This window comes from Neofelis nebulosa, chromosome 3 (genome assembly GCF_028018385.1).
Source record: "Neofelis nebulosa isolate mNeoNeb1 chromosome 3, mNeoNeb1.pri, whole genome shotgun sequence".
NCBI classification, from domain to species: Eukaryota; Metazoa; Chordata; class Mammalia; order Carnivora; family Felidae; genus Neofelis; species Neofelis nebulosa.
Genome location: NC_080784.1, coordinates 118315838 through 118329813, shown reverse-complemented (window position 1 = coordinate 118329813; position 13976 = coordinate 118315838). Strand labels below are relative to the sequence as shown.

General features: G+C 43.5%; 1 protein-coding gene across 5 annotated transcripts in view; it reads left to right on the top strand.

The window, feature by feature from the left end:
• Positions 1-892: 892 nt before the first annotated feature.
• The window catches only part of NPNT (nephronectin), an 82770-nt gene continuing 69686 nt past the window's right edge, over positions 893-13976 (top strand). For all 5 annotated transcript variants that reach the window (XM_058721749.1, XM_058721750.1, XM_058721747.1 and 2 more), the window contains exons 1-2: positions 893-1021; positions 3203-3303. In XM_058721749.1, coding sequence (XP_058577732.1) covers positions 951-1021; positions 3203-3303 — 172 coding nt within the window. In that variant the 5' untranslated portion in view covers positions 893-950. The remainder of the gene's footprint in view (positions 1022-3202; positions 3304-13976) is intronic.

Here is a 13976-nt window from a genome sequence, read left to right as displayed (position 1 = left end):
GTTTAAAATGGTTTCTAAATGATCTCCCCATGATCAGGCACCACAGGCTGCTAAGTAGTAACAGCCCTCCCTCTATGGCCTGCACGTGCCCCTGGAAGGGCAGCCTTTGCTATCGTTCTAACGTGCTCGAAGTTGAGCTGGCAAAGATAGAAAACAGCCTGCACGTTTCTTCTGCAAAACTCGACTGGAGAGCCAAACATTTCTTTCGGTTGGTTACAAAATAAAAAAAAATATGCCTTTGCCAACTCTGCGGGAGAAGCAAACTCCCGGAGTTTGCCTTTGCTAATTTGTCCAAGTCGTGCAGTCGTGCTGTGGTTTCACTCACTGCAGACACTGCTCAGCTCCAGTCCCACAAACGTCTCCCGTCTTGGGCTTCTCCGCCCCCGGCGGAAGCTGCTGCTAGCCCCTGCGGTCACCACCTGTTCAGGCGGAACCCGCGAAGCGCGCACCTTCGCCCCGGGTCCTTTCCCTCCCCGGCTCACCCTTCCCTGCGGAGCGCCCTGCGTTCCCTCGCCCAGGCCGGGCTTGCAACTTTCCTCGCAGCCTGGCGCTTGCCCCACTTGGCTGGCCCTCAACAGACGCTGCTTCCCTCAGCGCTCCAGCTCCCGAGCTTTCCGCGGAGGGGCCAAGCGCCCACACCCCCGGCCCAGGCCTGGGAGGGCGGTGAGGCGGGCGCACGCGCCCACCCCCACCCCCCTCCGCCCCTCCCCGCGGGCGGCGCAGCTCCCCCTGCAGCACCTCCCCTCGCGGGGAGGGAGCCAGAGGGGGCTCCGGGCGCCGCGCCGCAGACCTGCTCCGGCTGCTCGCAGCGCCGCTCTCTTCCGACAGCTGCAGCAGTCGTCGCGGCGCCCGCAGCTCCTCCCTGGAGCCGAGGGGACGAGCGCGCCTCTCCTCCGCTCCCAGCACCCCCAACCTGTTCCCCGCGCGCAGCGGTGCATTCGCCGCCCGACATGGATTTCCTCCTGGCTCTGGTGCTCGGCTCCTCGCTCTACCTGCAGGCGGCTGCCGAGTTCGACGTGAGGTGGGTTGGGCCCCGGGGCGCCCTCTTCTCCTCCTTCCAGAGCTAATTCCGCGGGCGCGGTGCTGGGGTTCCCTCTCCCCGCCCGGCTGCGAGGTCAGAGAGGAGTCTACCCGGCCAGAAGTTGGGCCACCGCACGGCGTCGGCAGGAGGAGAGCCGTCGCTGCCCGAGGCTGGGGAGGGCGACCCCTTCGAGTCCTGGAACCCAGCCGCGGCTCCCAGCTCCCGGATCGGGAATCAGGGCTAGGGAAGGAGGAAGGCTGAAGCCCGGCCCCGGGGCTCGGAGGGCGTGGGCTAGCTCCTAAGCCGAGGTGATGCGCAGGACACCTTTGGTCAGGAAACTCTGGCTCGTGATTTAGATTTCCCCACGGCCCTTCCGCGGGGAAACTTCCAGATGCCCGGGCCAGATCCCGGCCTGAAGCTGTCAGAGCCGCTCACACAAAGGGTAGGGGCGAGGAAGCGATTGGGCTTCCAGGGAGGACCCGTTTGCCTCCGCACTTGGTTTGCTTGCGGGAGGAGGACTCGAAATAAGGACTGAAAGGAGGGGAGCGCTACGTGTGTGTTTGTGTATGTGTACGCACGCACACACCGCTCACGAGACCTCGGGCGAGCCGGGCTGCAGCGTGCTCTGACAGGTTCCAACAACCCCCGGCTCCGTCGCCGCTGTCACTCAGCCGCTCCCCTGGCGGCGGCGCGCGGCGCTCTCTCCCCTCCGCGGGATCCGCTCTGGCGGGTGTGTGTATTTGTGTCTGTGGGTCAGGAGGGCGTGCTTGGTTATCCCACCTCCTTGCAATTGTAGACCAGACCCGCTCCGAACGCCGAGCGCTGCGGCCGGTGCACAAACCAGGCTGGAGCAGCCGGGAGAGATTTTAACCTGGGTCACACGCCATCCAGTCTTCCTCTTTCAGAGACCCCCCCGCCCTAACCCCTCCGGGTAGCCTTCTGAGCAGCCCCAAAGACAGCCGCACCTGTTTTCCTTGTAATCTTTGAACGAATCAATTCCACGATTGATTGGCTTTCTTGTACCTGGAGGGGAACAGGAACCGAGGAGAACCAGTGGAGCGCTTAGAAGAGCTACCGCTTGTTTACCACCTAGTTGGAGGAAATAGAAAGTTCGAGGTTATTTTGTGCTTTGTGCTCGCGGGCATAAGGGGAGATAAAAGAAACGGGAATTGAAAAGATTAGGAGTGTTTAAGAAAACGTGGGTAGCGGCCAGAGGCTGTTTTATTTTATTAAAGCAATTCTTTGCCCACGTGTTGTGCATTTCTAGCACGCACACATTTGCAATAAGAAATACATCACATGGTATTGCGTTAAGATTTTTAAGGTAGCTTTAAGTTTAAAACAGCCAATTAAAATATTGAGCCTGTGGGAGTAAAAAGTCAGGTGGGAATCTAAAAGAAACGATTTACCAAATAAGGTGTCAAAGTGGAACCTGGTGGATAAATTGGTATCCTTGAAATTGAATACTTTTAGTCCTTATTTACATTGAGGAAGATAACAGGGATTGTTGATGCAGGAAAGTTTCAAACCACAGGGACACTTGAGATGTTAGCTACACTTTAAACTCTTCCAGGTTTTATTTAGACTTCTTTTTCTAATACTTCTTTATTTTCTGGGAACATTTTCTGCCAAAGAGTCCTATCTCGAAAAGAGATCTGTTTCATTTGATTTTGAGGACTCCCATCTTTCTGCCCCTTCCCACATCTTCTCCTTTCCAAGGCAGAAAATGTAAGGCAGATTTTTTTTTTCTTTCTGCTTTGACATGTCATATTATTTAATACTTTTCAGTTTATGATAAATCAGTCAAAACTGGTTTTCCCCCAAGTAACAGGTGTGGGTCTTTGAGGAATCTGTTTTATTTCAAGCTTCAGAAACCACCCTGTGAGTGTCAGCCTTGAGAATTCTTGGTTTTAGCTGATGCTATTTCCATATTACAAAGGATCTTCCCCTCCTTTTCACCGTGCTCCTGTGTGTAGTACATATGTTTAACTGTCTGAAATTTGGAACTAGATCACAGCAGAACTATTTTCCTGAGTTTTATCCTTAAATTTCTGCTGGCAGGAAAGAGTTCATAGTAGATTGTTGGGTGTGATGTAAATTCTTTTTTAAAAGTAATACCAGAGGAAATAATTTTTAATTTCAAAAATATCTTTATTTATTTTGAATCTTTTTGTTTGGTAGGTGGCCCAGGCAAATAGTGTCATCCATTGGCCTGTGTCGTTATGGTGGGAGGATTGACTGCTGCTGGGGCTGGGCCCGCCGGTCCTGGGGACAGTGTCAGCGTGAGTATCCTCTCTGGGAACTTCAGCTCCCTATGGGGTGCGGCTTTCCACCATTATTCATGGCTTCACTCTGCACATCAGTGGGCTCATTACTGAGCAAGACTTGGTGGTGTGGTTCTGACACGGGAGTTTTCAGTTCCTGACTCCTTATCTTGCCTCTTTCAACCGGAGCCAGCTGTACGTAGCAAGGGGCCAGCTTTGTCAGTCACAGAAGAGCCACGTATGATGCTTTAGCATTTGTCCCCAATATCCCCAGCTCCTGTTTTCTCATCAGGCTTTTTCTTTTCTGTGCTCCAGACTCTGAGATGGAGGTAAGATAATGAGTCTAGACTGTATTTACACTAAACAGTCTCTGAACCTTATAGCACTAATATAATCCTTACCATACCTGTTGTGGAAGGTAGCCTATTTGTAAAGCCTTTTTTTTTTTTTTTGAAGTGAGATTGTATTGACTATTCTAAATAGACCACCCACTGTAATCAAATAACACCTCTGAAATAGCATAGTTTTTATTTTCTGTAAGTAATCAACATCATGGAATAAGTGCCACATCAGAGTACTGATTTTTTACCTTTTCCATGGATATTTTAATAGTAGAAATTAGAACCACATCATGGAAGTTTGAGAAATTGGTTCCCAGCAACTGTATTGGGATCTCAAAATTGTATTCTATTCCCCTACAAGAAACTCTGCAAATGATCAAGTAAATTTCTGGGCATCTGTCATGTCTGGTGGGATGATGGGAACACAGTTGGATTCCTCATATCCCAGTGCTCACGAGAAAGGAGCTTAGAGGAATAGAGAAGTGAAGTGAGGAAGGCTGGAGCCAGACAGGGCAGAGCCCTACAGATGTGTTGGCCATGGGAGGAATAAATTTAAATTCAGGGAAGCTAGGAGTTCCCACAGCTATGTCCATCTTTGAGAATTGTGCATGATATCTGCCCTTAACTTTGCGAAGAAGGAGGGAGAATAATATTAACAGGTTGACATCTCTGGTTGGAGATGGAAAGGTAAAAGGGGACTAAGGTTTTTCTGTTACCTGCAAGGCACTGGGCTAGACTTTTTGCACTGTTGGGCCATTTCGTCTTTTAATTAAGGGAGATGATGGTAACTCCAGTTTCCAGTAAACAAAAGAACTAGGCAAAGCTGCTGTGCCTGACAGGTTAGTTTTTTTTAAGTTTTTAAACATTTATTCATTTTTGAGAGACAGAGCATGAGCGGGTTTGGGTGGGGGGGGGGGGTAGTGCAGAGAGAGAGGGAGACAGAATCTGAAGCAGGCTTCAGCCCTGAGCTGTCAGCACAGAGCCCGACCTGGGGCTTGAACTCATGAACCGCGAGATCATGCATGACCTGAGCTGAAGTCGGATACTTAACTGACTGAGCCACCCAGGCGCCTCTCCACTGGTTAGTTGTTTTTAAGGGAAGATGGTCAAAAAGAAGAATGGTGCCTGGTGGAATAGTCTTCTGCCCATTATACCACAGTGTCAAGAAGCATTTGCACAGCTGGAGGCCACAGGTGTGGAAATTGAAGAGCAATCCGCTTTTGATAATCAAAGCGTGAAGAGAGGATGGGCTCAACACACATACCACACCGTCCCCAAATAAAAAAACATGAGTAGTTTCTTTGCGGGAATGGAGGTAATTACCCCTTTGCTGCCTTAATTGTCAGGATTATTAAAGTGCTTTGGGGTGTGCAGGGTCTCCCAGCCCGACGGAGGACAAGGCTGTTCTGGCAGAGTGCCCCAAGCAAAGTGGAGCGCACTGTCCCTGCAGACAGAGTGCCAGAGTGGACGGCCGGCAGAGGCAGATGAGTCCATGTGCACTCTGCCAGATGTGCTAAAAGAATTCCAAGGAGAAAATTCCTCTGTGTCTTAGAGGTTCATCAACCGTGGAGTTCCCCGGAAAGAGCTTCTAAGAGCTGTTTTGCCTTTTTACATGTAGTTACGTTTTCTCTAGTATACACCAGCTTGGTGATTCTGAATTTAAATGAACGTAAAGACCTTGCACAGTTTCGGTGGCATTACCGAATTTAAACATCCAACATCCGAGGAAGTTCCTAGCAGAGTATTTTTCCCAGCAGAAATGAGCCACCATTTTATTGTTTTCTATACCGTCGTTTTGTTTCTAACAGAGTGTAAAGTGGTGAAGTGTAGCATTTGATAGTATTTATCTTTCTTCCTATTCCTTGAGAATCTGCAGAAGCTGCTACAATGACATGAGTCAATTATTGAAATGATAATGTTATAAAAATGTATAGATCCTGCACAAATCACAGCTTACCTTAACGGAGAATTGGCGGAAGTTTGAGAGGCAGCATAATGGAGGGGAACATGGACTCTGGAGCTAGACTGCCTGGGTTTAAATTTCAGTTCCACTGCTTATTAGCTGTGTGACCTTGAGCAAGTGATTTGACCTCTCTGTGTTTGAGTACAACACCTCGTAGGACCATACCTGAGGTGTAAATGAGTTATTTGTAAAGCACATAAAACAATTCCTGGCACAGAGTAAATAGTATGTATGTGTTTGATGATGTGGGATGGGACACACCCATGCTATCAGATTCTTTGTTTTCTAGGCATGATAAATGTATTTTTGCATTTATACTGCCAAAATTTAAAAAATGATTCTAAGATTCTCAGTGATACAATAAAATAAAAAGCCTTTAAATTAAAAAGGGCCAGATGGATCTTTACCATTAATATTATAGATGGCAAACTTGTAAAAAACAAAACAAAACAACAACAACAAAAAAACAAATTCAAAGATGGATGTTTCCTTGTGTAAGTTTTGTTTTTGCAGAATCCCAGATGGTCCAAATGTCTCTTGTCAGCTTAAGAGTTCCCCCCATCTTTGTTTTGCTATAAACAGGTGGAGGAATGTGGGGGCCAGAGGTCAGCTCAAAGTAGGAAGAAGAGCACCAAAGAGAGGCTTGCTGGGGACAAACAGAAAGCTCCCGATTAGTTTTTAAAGGAAACTTTTAATTTAAAAAAATTAAATGTTTTTGTCACTACATTTATTCAAGGAAAAAAATGCCTTGCTGTTCTTTAAACACTTACACTTGTAGGTAATGGATTACCTACAAAACTTCCAGAGAGCTTCTGGGAAATTTACTGTGAAAAATGTTTTTGCCTTTCTGATCCTTCGATAATTTTAGAGTTCTTACCCATGAGGACCGTTCTCCTTTCCTTATCCAAGGTCCCCTGGTTCTTGTGTTTCTGAATGATTCAGTTAGGAATTTTCCTTCAAATTAGCACAGCAAAGCAAAAGGAAACTATTCTTACCTAGACACAGAACCTCCAGATTTATCCCTTAGAAGATGTGTGGAAGTGGGGGGAAGCCATGCCCTCATTATGTTTCTTATCAGCTCTCACGGTCTAGTTCGGTGACCCTTTGGTGTTTAATCCACTTGGTTGAGCATATGTAAGCCATTTTGACTCTATTCATGTGAGTCAAATATATGTATTTACATAGAACATGCTGCTTTTCATGTTCACTTTCTACTTTCCTTTACATGGGCTTGTTTGGAGAGGCCAGTTGACTTTGCAGGGTGCTAGTGTTGCTCAGCCTCTGCCCCAGGTCACGGTGTCTAGCCACCAAGCCCCCGTCAGGCAGACTTCTCATCCTTCCCGCAGGGACTGAGGAAGAACGATGCTACCCAGACAGGCAGAGGAGCTGTCTTCCTGCTTCCTGCCCGTGCCACCTGACATTCTATCCCAACGTTCCTGCCTGGCTGTGGAAAGTAAGACCTGGTCCAGAAACAGGCAGATTGTGTTTTCATAGTCCTTTGAGAGGGCATACCCTTCTCTCTATCCTTTGATTCTTTGTTTTATATTCTTTTAAAGAAGTTTTTATTTAACCTCCAGTTAGTTAACATACAGTGTAATATTTCAGGTGTACAATATAGTGGTTCAACACTTCCATACAGTACCTGGTGCTCATCACGACTGGTGACCTCTTTAATCCCCATCATCTATGTAACCTATCCCTCCACCTACCTCCGTTCTTGACTCTTAAACAGGTATCTACATATTGAGAATTCAAAACTTGACTTCTAATTGTCTTGGGCTTTATCTTCATGGACTGTTGATTGTGACTCTTTATGGTAAAGGGAATTTTCTTAATCACAACACACTGATAGTTCTATATGTACAGCACACAGCACCTTAATTAGATTTGTCACAAAATACTTGTTTCTTGTTCTGTAATTAATCTATTCCTTCACTTTCCCATCATATTAATGGTATACTTCGTTTTAGTGATTTCAACAATTTCTCCTGACAAGTGGAGATCCCTGTACAAAAGATTTCTCAGGGGCTGTGTATTTTATTTAAAACAACCGCGTATGCTGTGGAACCAGCTCTTAACTGAAAGCACCAGATGGTTTGGGACACCTGAGTGTCTCTGACTTTTATACATGGTTAGCTAGTTAACTTTTCTCAGCTGCAGTCTTTTTATTTTACAAGTAGATTTCTCAGATGCGTTGCAGCTCTGAACTCCATCTGAGAGCTTCCTTAAGGCAGAAAGAGTGTGGAGGTTAAATATTGTATTTCTACGTGGTTGTCTTTTGGTTTACTTTACTTAGACATTTGGTTGCATACGTAGCTATGACAGTAGTGTTTCCGTCGAAAGCACTCTTTAGAGGTGTGAAGAAAAATCCAAAATACAAGTTCTGTGTTTCGACAAAGATCGTCAGTTTCTGAGTTCTTTGGCGGTCACTGAGCATTTTGTGGTTTCCGAAGGAAATTACGTGAATTCGGGTGGTTTTGTATCATTTTTCCTTAAAACGAGGCAAAATGCAGATGTTCTGTTATGTTTTTCTGAAGGTTTTTGGAACGATATAAAACCTATACCTAGAGGTTGACTTTATTAGTTCTAAACCTCATTTCTTCCCACCTCCTCCCTGAGGTTAGCAAAGGCTAAAACTGTACAATTGTCCTGGAAAGTGAAACTTTTGAATTCTTATCAATGTTAAATAAATTTATAGGCTAGTGTGACATAGGGACCGAGAAACAGTAATTTATTCTGAAACTATTTTGGAGTTGTCAAATAATTTTGCTGGCTAAGGATTGTGGACGACCGGAAAGACTGAAGAGCAAATTGTTAAATTCTTTCTGTACTTCAAATGAAAAGGTTATTAGTTTTAGTAGAGATTTTGATTTAGTGAAACATTTAGATTTCATATTTCATTTGTTACTTGTATCTAGGTTCAGAAACTTGAAATGGAACGTGATTTATTGATTTTTGCTCCCTATACTGGTTTCCTGTCCTCGGTCACATAATTATATAGATTACACCTTTCTTTGATTATTGAGATTTTGAAATTTTTTCTTGGAAATAATCAAGAGTAAATGAGAAATACTGGAATTGGCTTTGAAGGTCACACATAGTGCTCCCCCAAAGAGAGGTTATTCCTAGTGAGTGCCTTTCCATGTTTACTCAACAGCGCTAGCAACCTCCATTGAATGTGAGAGATAAACCTTTTTATGCTCATACAGTCATATGTGCAAGAGAAACTGGGAGTCTCAGGTGGGAGCTGTGTTGAAGATGGCCGGCAGGTCCTGGGTCCAGTTTAATGGAGCTGAGCACACTTCACTATTTTAAAGTTGTTAGCTTCCTCCTCTATTTTGGCGGTGGGTATGCAGATTTTTGGTTCTTTGCTTTTGGGTTTTTTTGGGTTTTTTTGTTTTGTTTTGTTTTGTTTTTGTGGTAGGTGTAAAAGCAATTCAGTGGGCAATCTTATAACTACTTTTCAGCACGAAACCCGCATCTCCAAATCCTCAGGAAGTGGAGTTTTTAAGATTATTCAACTACCACTTTCCGCGAAAAGGTTATTTAAGAACACCATGTACTTTGAGTAACTTCAAGTGGTCTTGGAATGCAGATTTCAGACTAAAATCAGTGTTGAAGAAGTTTGACCTTTTCAAACAGGTAGTTTTTGAGTATGTGGAGTCTTGAAAGTTAAGTTTCCCAGAAATGACTTTGTTTCTTCATTCTCTTCTGATCTTTATATAATACTTTTAAGATCTACTGATTCCCTAAGATCCCTTCTTAGAGTTACTCTGGAAAGGCCTTAACCTTTATGGATTGGAAATGTTAGTGCTTCACAAGCTGGGACGTCAGGCCACGTGAAGGGAAGCACTCTCGTCGCTGCACAGTCAGCTGCTACATGCGCTGCTTCAGAGTGCATGTACACGTCCACACTGGTACCAAGGACGCACTTCTGGCCCCAGAAACAACACTGTGTTTCTGCTTGAGAACTTTTGGATAAGCTTTGAAAAATACAGGTGTGTTTTTCCTCCCTCATTCCCTGTTACAGCAAATGTAATAGCATTTTTGAAGGGTGCGTTTTATCTGTAGAATTCAGGTTATATGCATTTTGAGTCCTTTGAATCAACTGAATGCTTTTAAAGCAATAATCCAGTGATGTTGAGGGAGTCCATGCAGCATCCCTTGGTGAGTAATGGAAGATATCTATCATAGGGGCTGGGCCTTCATCATGCTGAAGATGAAAGGGAGGGAGAGGAAGGTTCTGATAGCCTAATCCTCATTACTCCCCCTTCCTTCCTCACCACCACACATAGATATTGTCACCCCTTTCCCACCAGTTTGATGCACGTTAAAATGTTTTCCCCATCAATCTTCTAAAAATATTTATTTTGTCAGAGAAAATGCACTTATTTTTTTTCATATATCCCTCCTCAAGAGCAATGAATATTATCAGCTTTTTGTGTACCTTTCAGAAAGAATTTACATACTTATGGACAAATTCCTATATCTTCTCTACCCCATCTCTTTTGTCCAAATGAAAGGCACACTGTATACATTGTTCAGTACCTTCTTTCCCTTAACAATATATCTTGGAAAGCTTTCTTTATTATCAGTATATGAAGAGCCTGCTCACTTTTTTTTAAAATGGATTTGTAATACTCTATTACATGGCTGTATCATAATTTATTAATCAGAATCTTCTAGATGGACATTTGTGTTGATTCTAATCTTTTACTAATACAAACAATTCTAAAATAAGTAACCTTGAATATACAGTGAAGAAATATTGTTTTGGATGTGTTCTAGTATTTTCTACATATGCGTTCGTAGTTTTGACTAATTGATCAAAGGTTTCTTACATGGTAGTTAGTAGGTGATGGAAAAGACTGGATTGCACTGCTGACTTAAGGCTCTGGCAATTCCGTATCCAGAACCTGATATGTTGCTTGATTCTAGGATACTCTGATCCCTGCTCTTTCCCTCCAAAACCCCTCTGATAAGTCCGCGAAGGACCCTTTGTCCCTCCTCTTCATCTGTTTCTTCTTGACCAGAGGCAACTGTCTGATATTGTGAGGATGGAGTGAGGTTTGTCCGTTTGCCAGGATTTCCACCAAGATTTAAAAGTGACTTTAAAACCATAGAGGTGTAACTTTTCTATTAGTTATTCTAACCTTTATCTTAATTGTAAACTTAAATCATTTTATTTTAAAAATTAAATGCATGCCTAAGTCAAATATTAAAAGACTGGAAGACAGGGAGAGGGTAGTGAAAGTAAGCCTTTCTAACTTCCTTATTTTTCTGACACCTAGTTCCAACCCCCAGGAACTGTTTCTTAGTGATATTTGCAGAGATTTCTAAGCATTTGCAAAATTATCTTTGTTCATAAATTGATAACACAAAATAGGATTATTCTCTATCTTCTTTTCTCATATATTGCATTTTGGAAATCAGTCCTTATCAGTTCATGTAAGCATGACTCATTCTTTTTTTTTTTTTTTAATGTTTATTTTTGAGACAGAGAGAGACAGAGCATGAACAGGGGAGGGGCAGAGAGAGAGGGAGACACAGAATCTGAAACAGGCTCCAGGCTCTGAGCGGTCAGCACAGAGCCCGACGCGGGGCTCGAACTCACGGACCGCGAGATCGTGACCTGAGCCGAAGTCGGACGCTTAACCGACCAAGCCACCCAGGCGCCCCCATGACTCATTCTTTTAAATGGTTGTACAGTTTACCATTATATGGGTGTACCTAATTAACTTAAAAATCCCTATCTATGCACATTTAGGTGATTTTCAGTATTTTGGTTTTATGAAATGTGTTGCAGTCAGTATCTTTACATATTCACCATCACTGTTACAGTGATAGGGACATCCTACTCTTATGTAAGTACAGTAATCGAAGAACTCTCATTTTACTTTTATAAATTATCTGATAAAAATATGTAACTTAAAGGAGATTCAAATTTGCATAATATTACACAGTGGAAACCTTCCTTTTAGCCACTTCTTATTTTTGATTCCTTAGAAGAGAGTTTAAAAATAATAGAATTGGTTTCTTTGTTTCTATTTGTTTATGTTCTACCTTGTTTGGGGAAGGATATGAAGATGGCTTCCAGGAATGCATGCAATAGAAAAACAGAATTAACAAGGGCTAGGGGAAGGAAAAAAAGGATACAGTAAAAGATAAGTTGTTGGGAGGAGAGTTATTATTAAAATATAGATATGTAAGACTTGGGTCCTAAATATGTCTTCTAATTTGGCTCTTAGCTTCCGGTAGCCAAAGGAAAAATAAAAGTGTCATTTCCATACAATTCATGATGTTTGTTATGGGATAATTAGACGAGTTATTTGGGGGAAATTGTGGCTTTTCCCATATGTAAACTTTCATGTGGTCCCTCACAGAGCAGTAGTGAATGGTGGAGTGGAAGGGGCCACAGCAACATTTCTGTCCTGAAGGGAGAGGGAGAGGGAGAGGGGGAGGGAGAGGAGGGAGAGTCTGGCGCAGGGCTTGATCTCAGGAACCTGGAGATCAGGACAGCTGAACTGCTGAAATCAAGAGGTGGAATCAGACTCTCAACTGACTGATCCACCCGGGTACACCTGGTGGTGGTTTTACAAACCCATTTCCTAGAAGATCCTCTGATCTAAGATGAGGACTTTAATTTTTTTTTTTTTAATGTTTTCATTTATTTTTGAAGGAGAGAGAGAGAGAGAGAGCATGAGTGGGGGAGGAGCAGAGAGAGAGGGAGACACAGAATCCGAAGCAGGCTTTGAGCTGTCAGCACAGAGCCCTATGCGGGGCTCAAACTCACACATTGTGAGATCATGACCTGAGCCAAAGTCAGATGCTCAACCGACTGAGCCACTCAGACGCCCCGAGAACTTTACTCTAAAAACGCAGTTCATGGGAAGTTTAAGAAGCATTATCTACATATTTAGTTTCTGATAGCTCAGTCCAGCCCAGAATAGCGTGATTTGTGAACTCTTTAGGACTTTTAGGACAATTCCAGGTTAGAAAACACAGTTTGAAGTTAGGATCTCTCTGTGTCCTGAAGTTTGCTGTATTATCAAAGTCTATTCCATACTGCTTGCTTGTTTGCTGGCTTGCTCTTTCTCTCCCCTTCCTTCCTTCCTTCCTTCCTTCCTTCCTTCCTTCCTTCCTTCCTTCCTTCCTTCCTTCCTTCCTATCTTCCTATTTTAAAGATCAGTCAACAGTTTATAGAGTTGGTATCCAGAGGCTTTGTAAATGGAGTGCAGATAGATGTCTTCTATTAACCAGTATAGAGGGGTTCTGCAAATAAGTCAGTGGGAGAATTTTTTTTTTGTTAATTTTGTATGAGTTACTTTTGTATTCATTGGATATCAGCACAAAAGCTCATCAACGTTTTGCTATGGCTTAATTCATTTCTAAGCAATTATGGGTTGGGATAAAAGATGAGGCACAAACATTGCCTCCAGACATCATTTATCCTACATGAGCTGTTAAATGAAATAGGACCAGTGAACCCAGGAACATCAAACTCCTTGACCAGTGCTCATTTCCCCGAAGCTCTTGATTGTTGCAGATGTTCAAAGGAGCCAAAATGACCCTTAGTTTTTATCCCAGTTTCCCTGGATCTCATGAAGGGCTCTTATAAGTAAGTCACTTAGGCCTGAATAGACTCAAAGCGGAATCTGTGGTAAGTACTTTTCATGTTCCTAACCAGACTCAAACTTGACTCCTTTTCACTGGGGTGTGAGGAAGAACTGGTTCTCCTGCAGTCCTCAAGCCCCAGGGGGCAATGGAGCCTAGAACCCTAGTGCACACAGGTCCTCAGAGAATCTCTCTCTCTCAAAGGAAGATAGCTCAGTGTGTGGCTTAAGAGGGCACCAATCAGTCAGTACCCCATCTCCTCAGGAGAAGCAGAGAAAGGAGCTTTGAATGCCTTTCCTCAGAGGTCAATACCAACCAAGACTCTAACCTGAGAATGGTTACCTGTGTCAGTCAACCTAGAAGGGAGCTAAGAAGTTTACATTGCTCAGGCCAAGACCTTCTCTTTTTTCATGGGAACAAGTAAATGATCGGTTCTCAAAAATCATACAATGCAGCCAAAATAATGTGGCTTGAAAACATTTCAAAGTGATATCAGTCATTACAACCATAGAAAAATATCAGTAGCATAGGCCTAATGTGATTGACGGTGCATCCTTGGGGATCTATCAGGGCAAATTAGTTGCAAAATGTATACCTAGTTACTAAAAATTGATTTGTTACTAACTATAGAGTTCAGTTAAATAATACCAAATTAAAGAAATTTTCCATTTTAACACTCCATAGCTTTTAACTTTTCTGATTTCATCACTTAATTAATAGTAGTGCATAATTAGATAATTATGGTCATACTAGAATTTCTAATAAAATTAGTA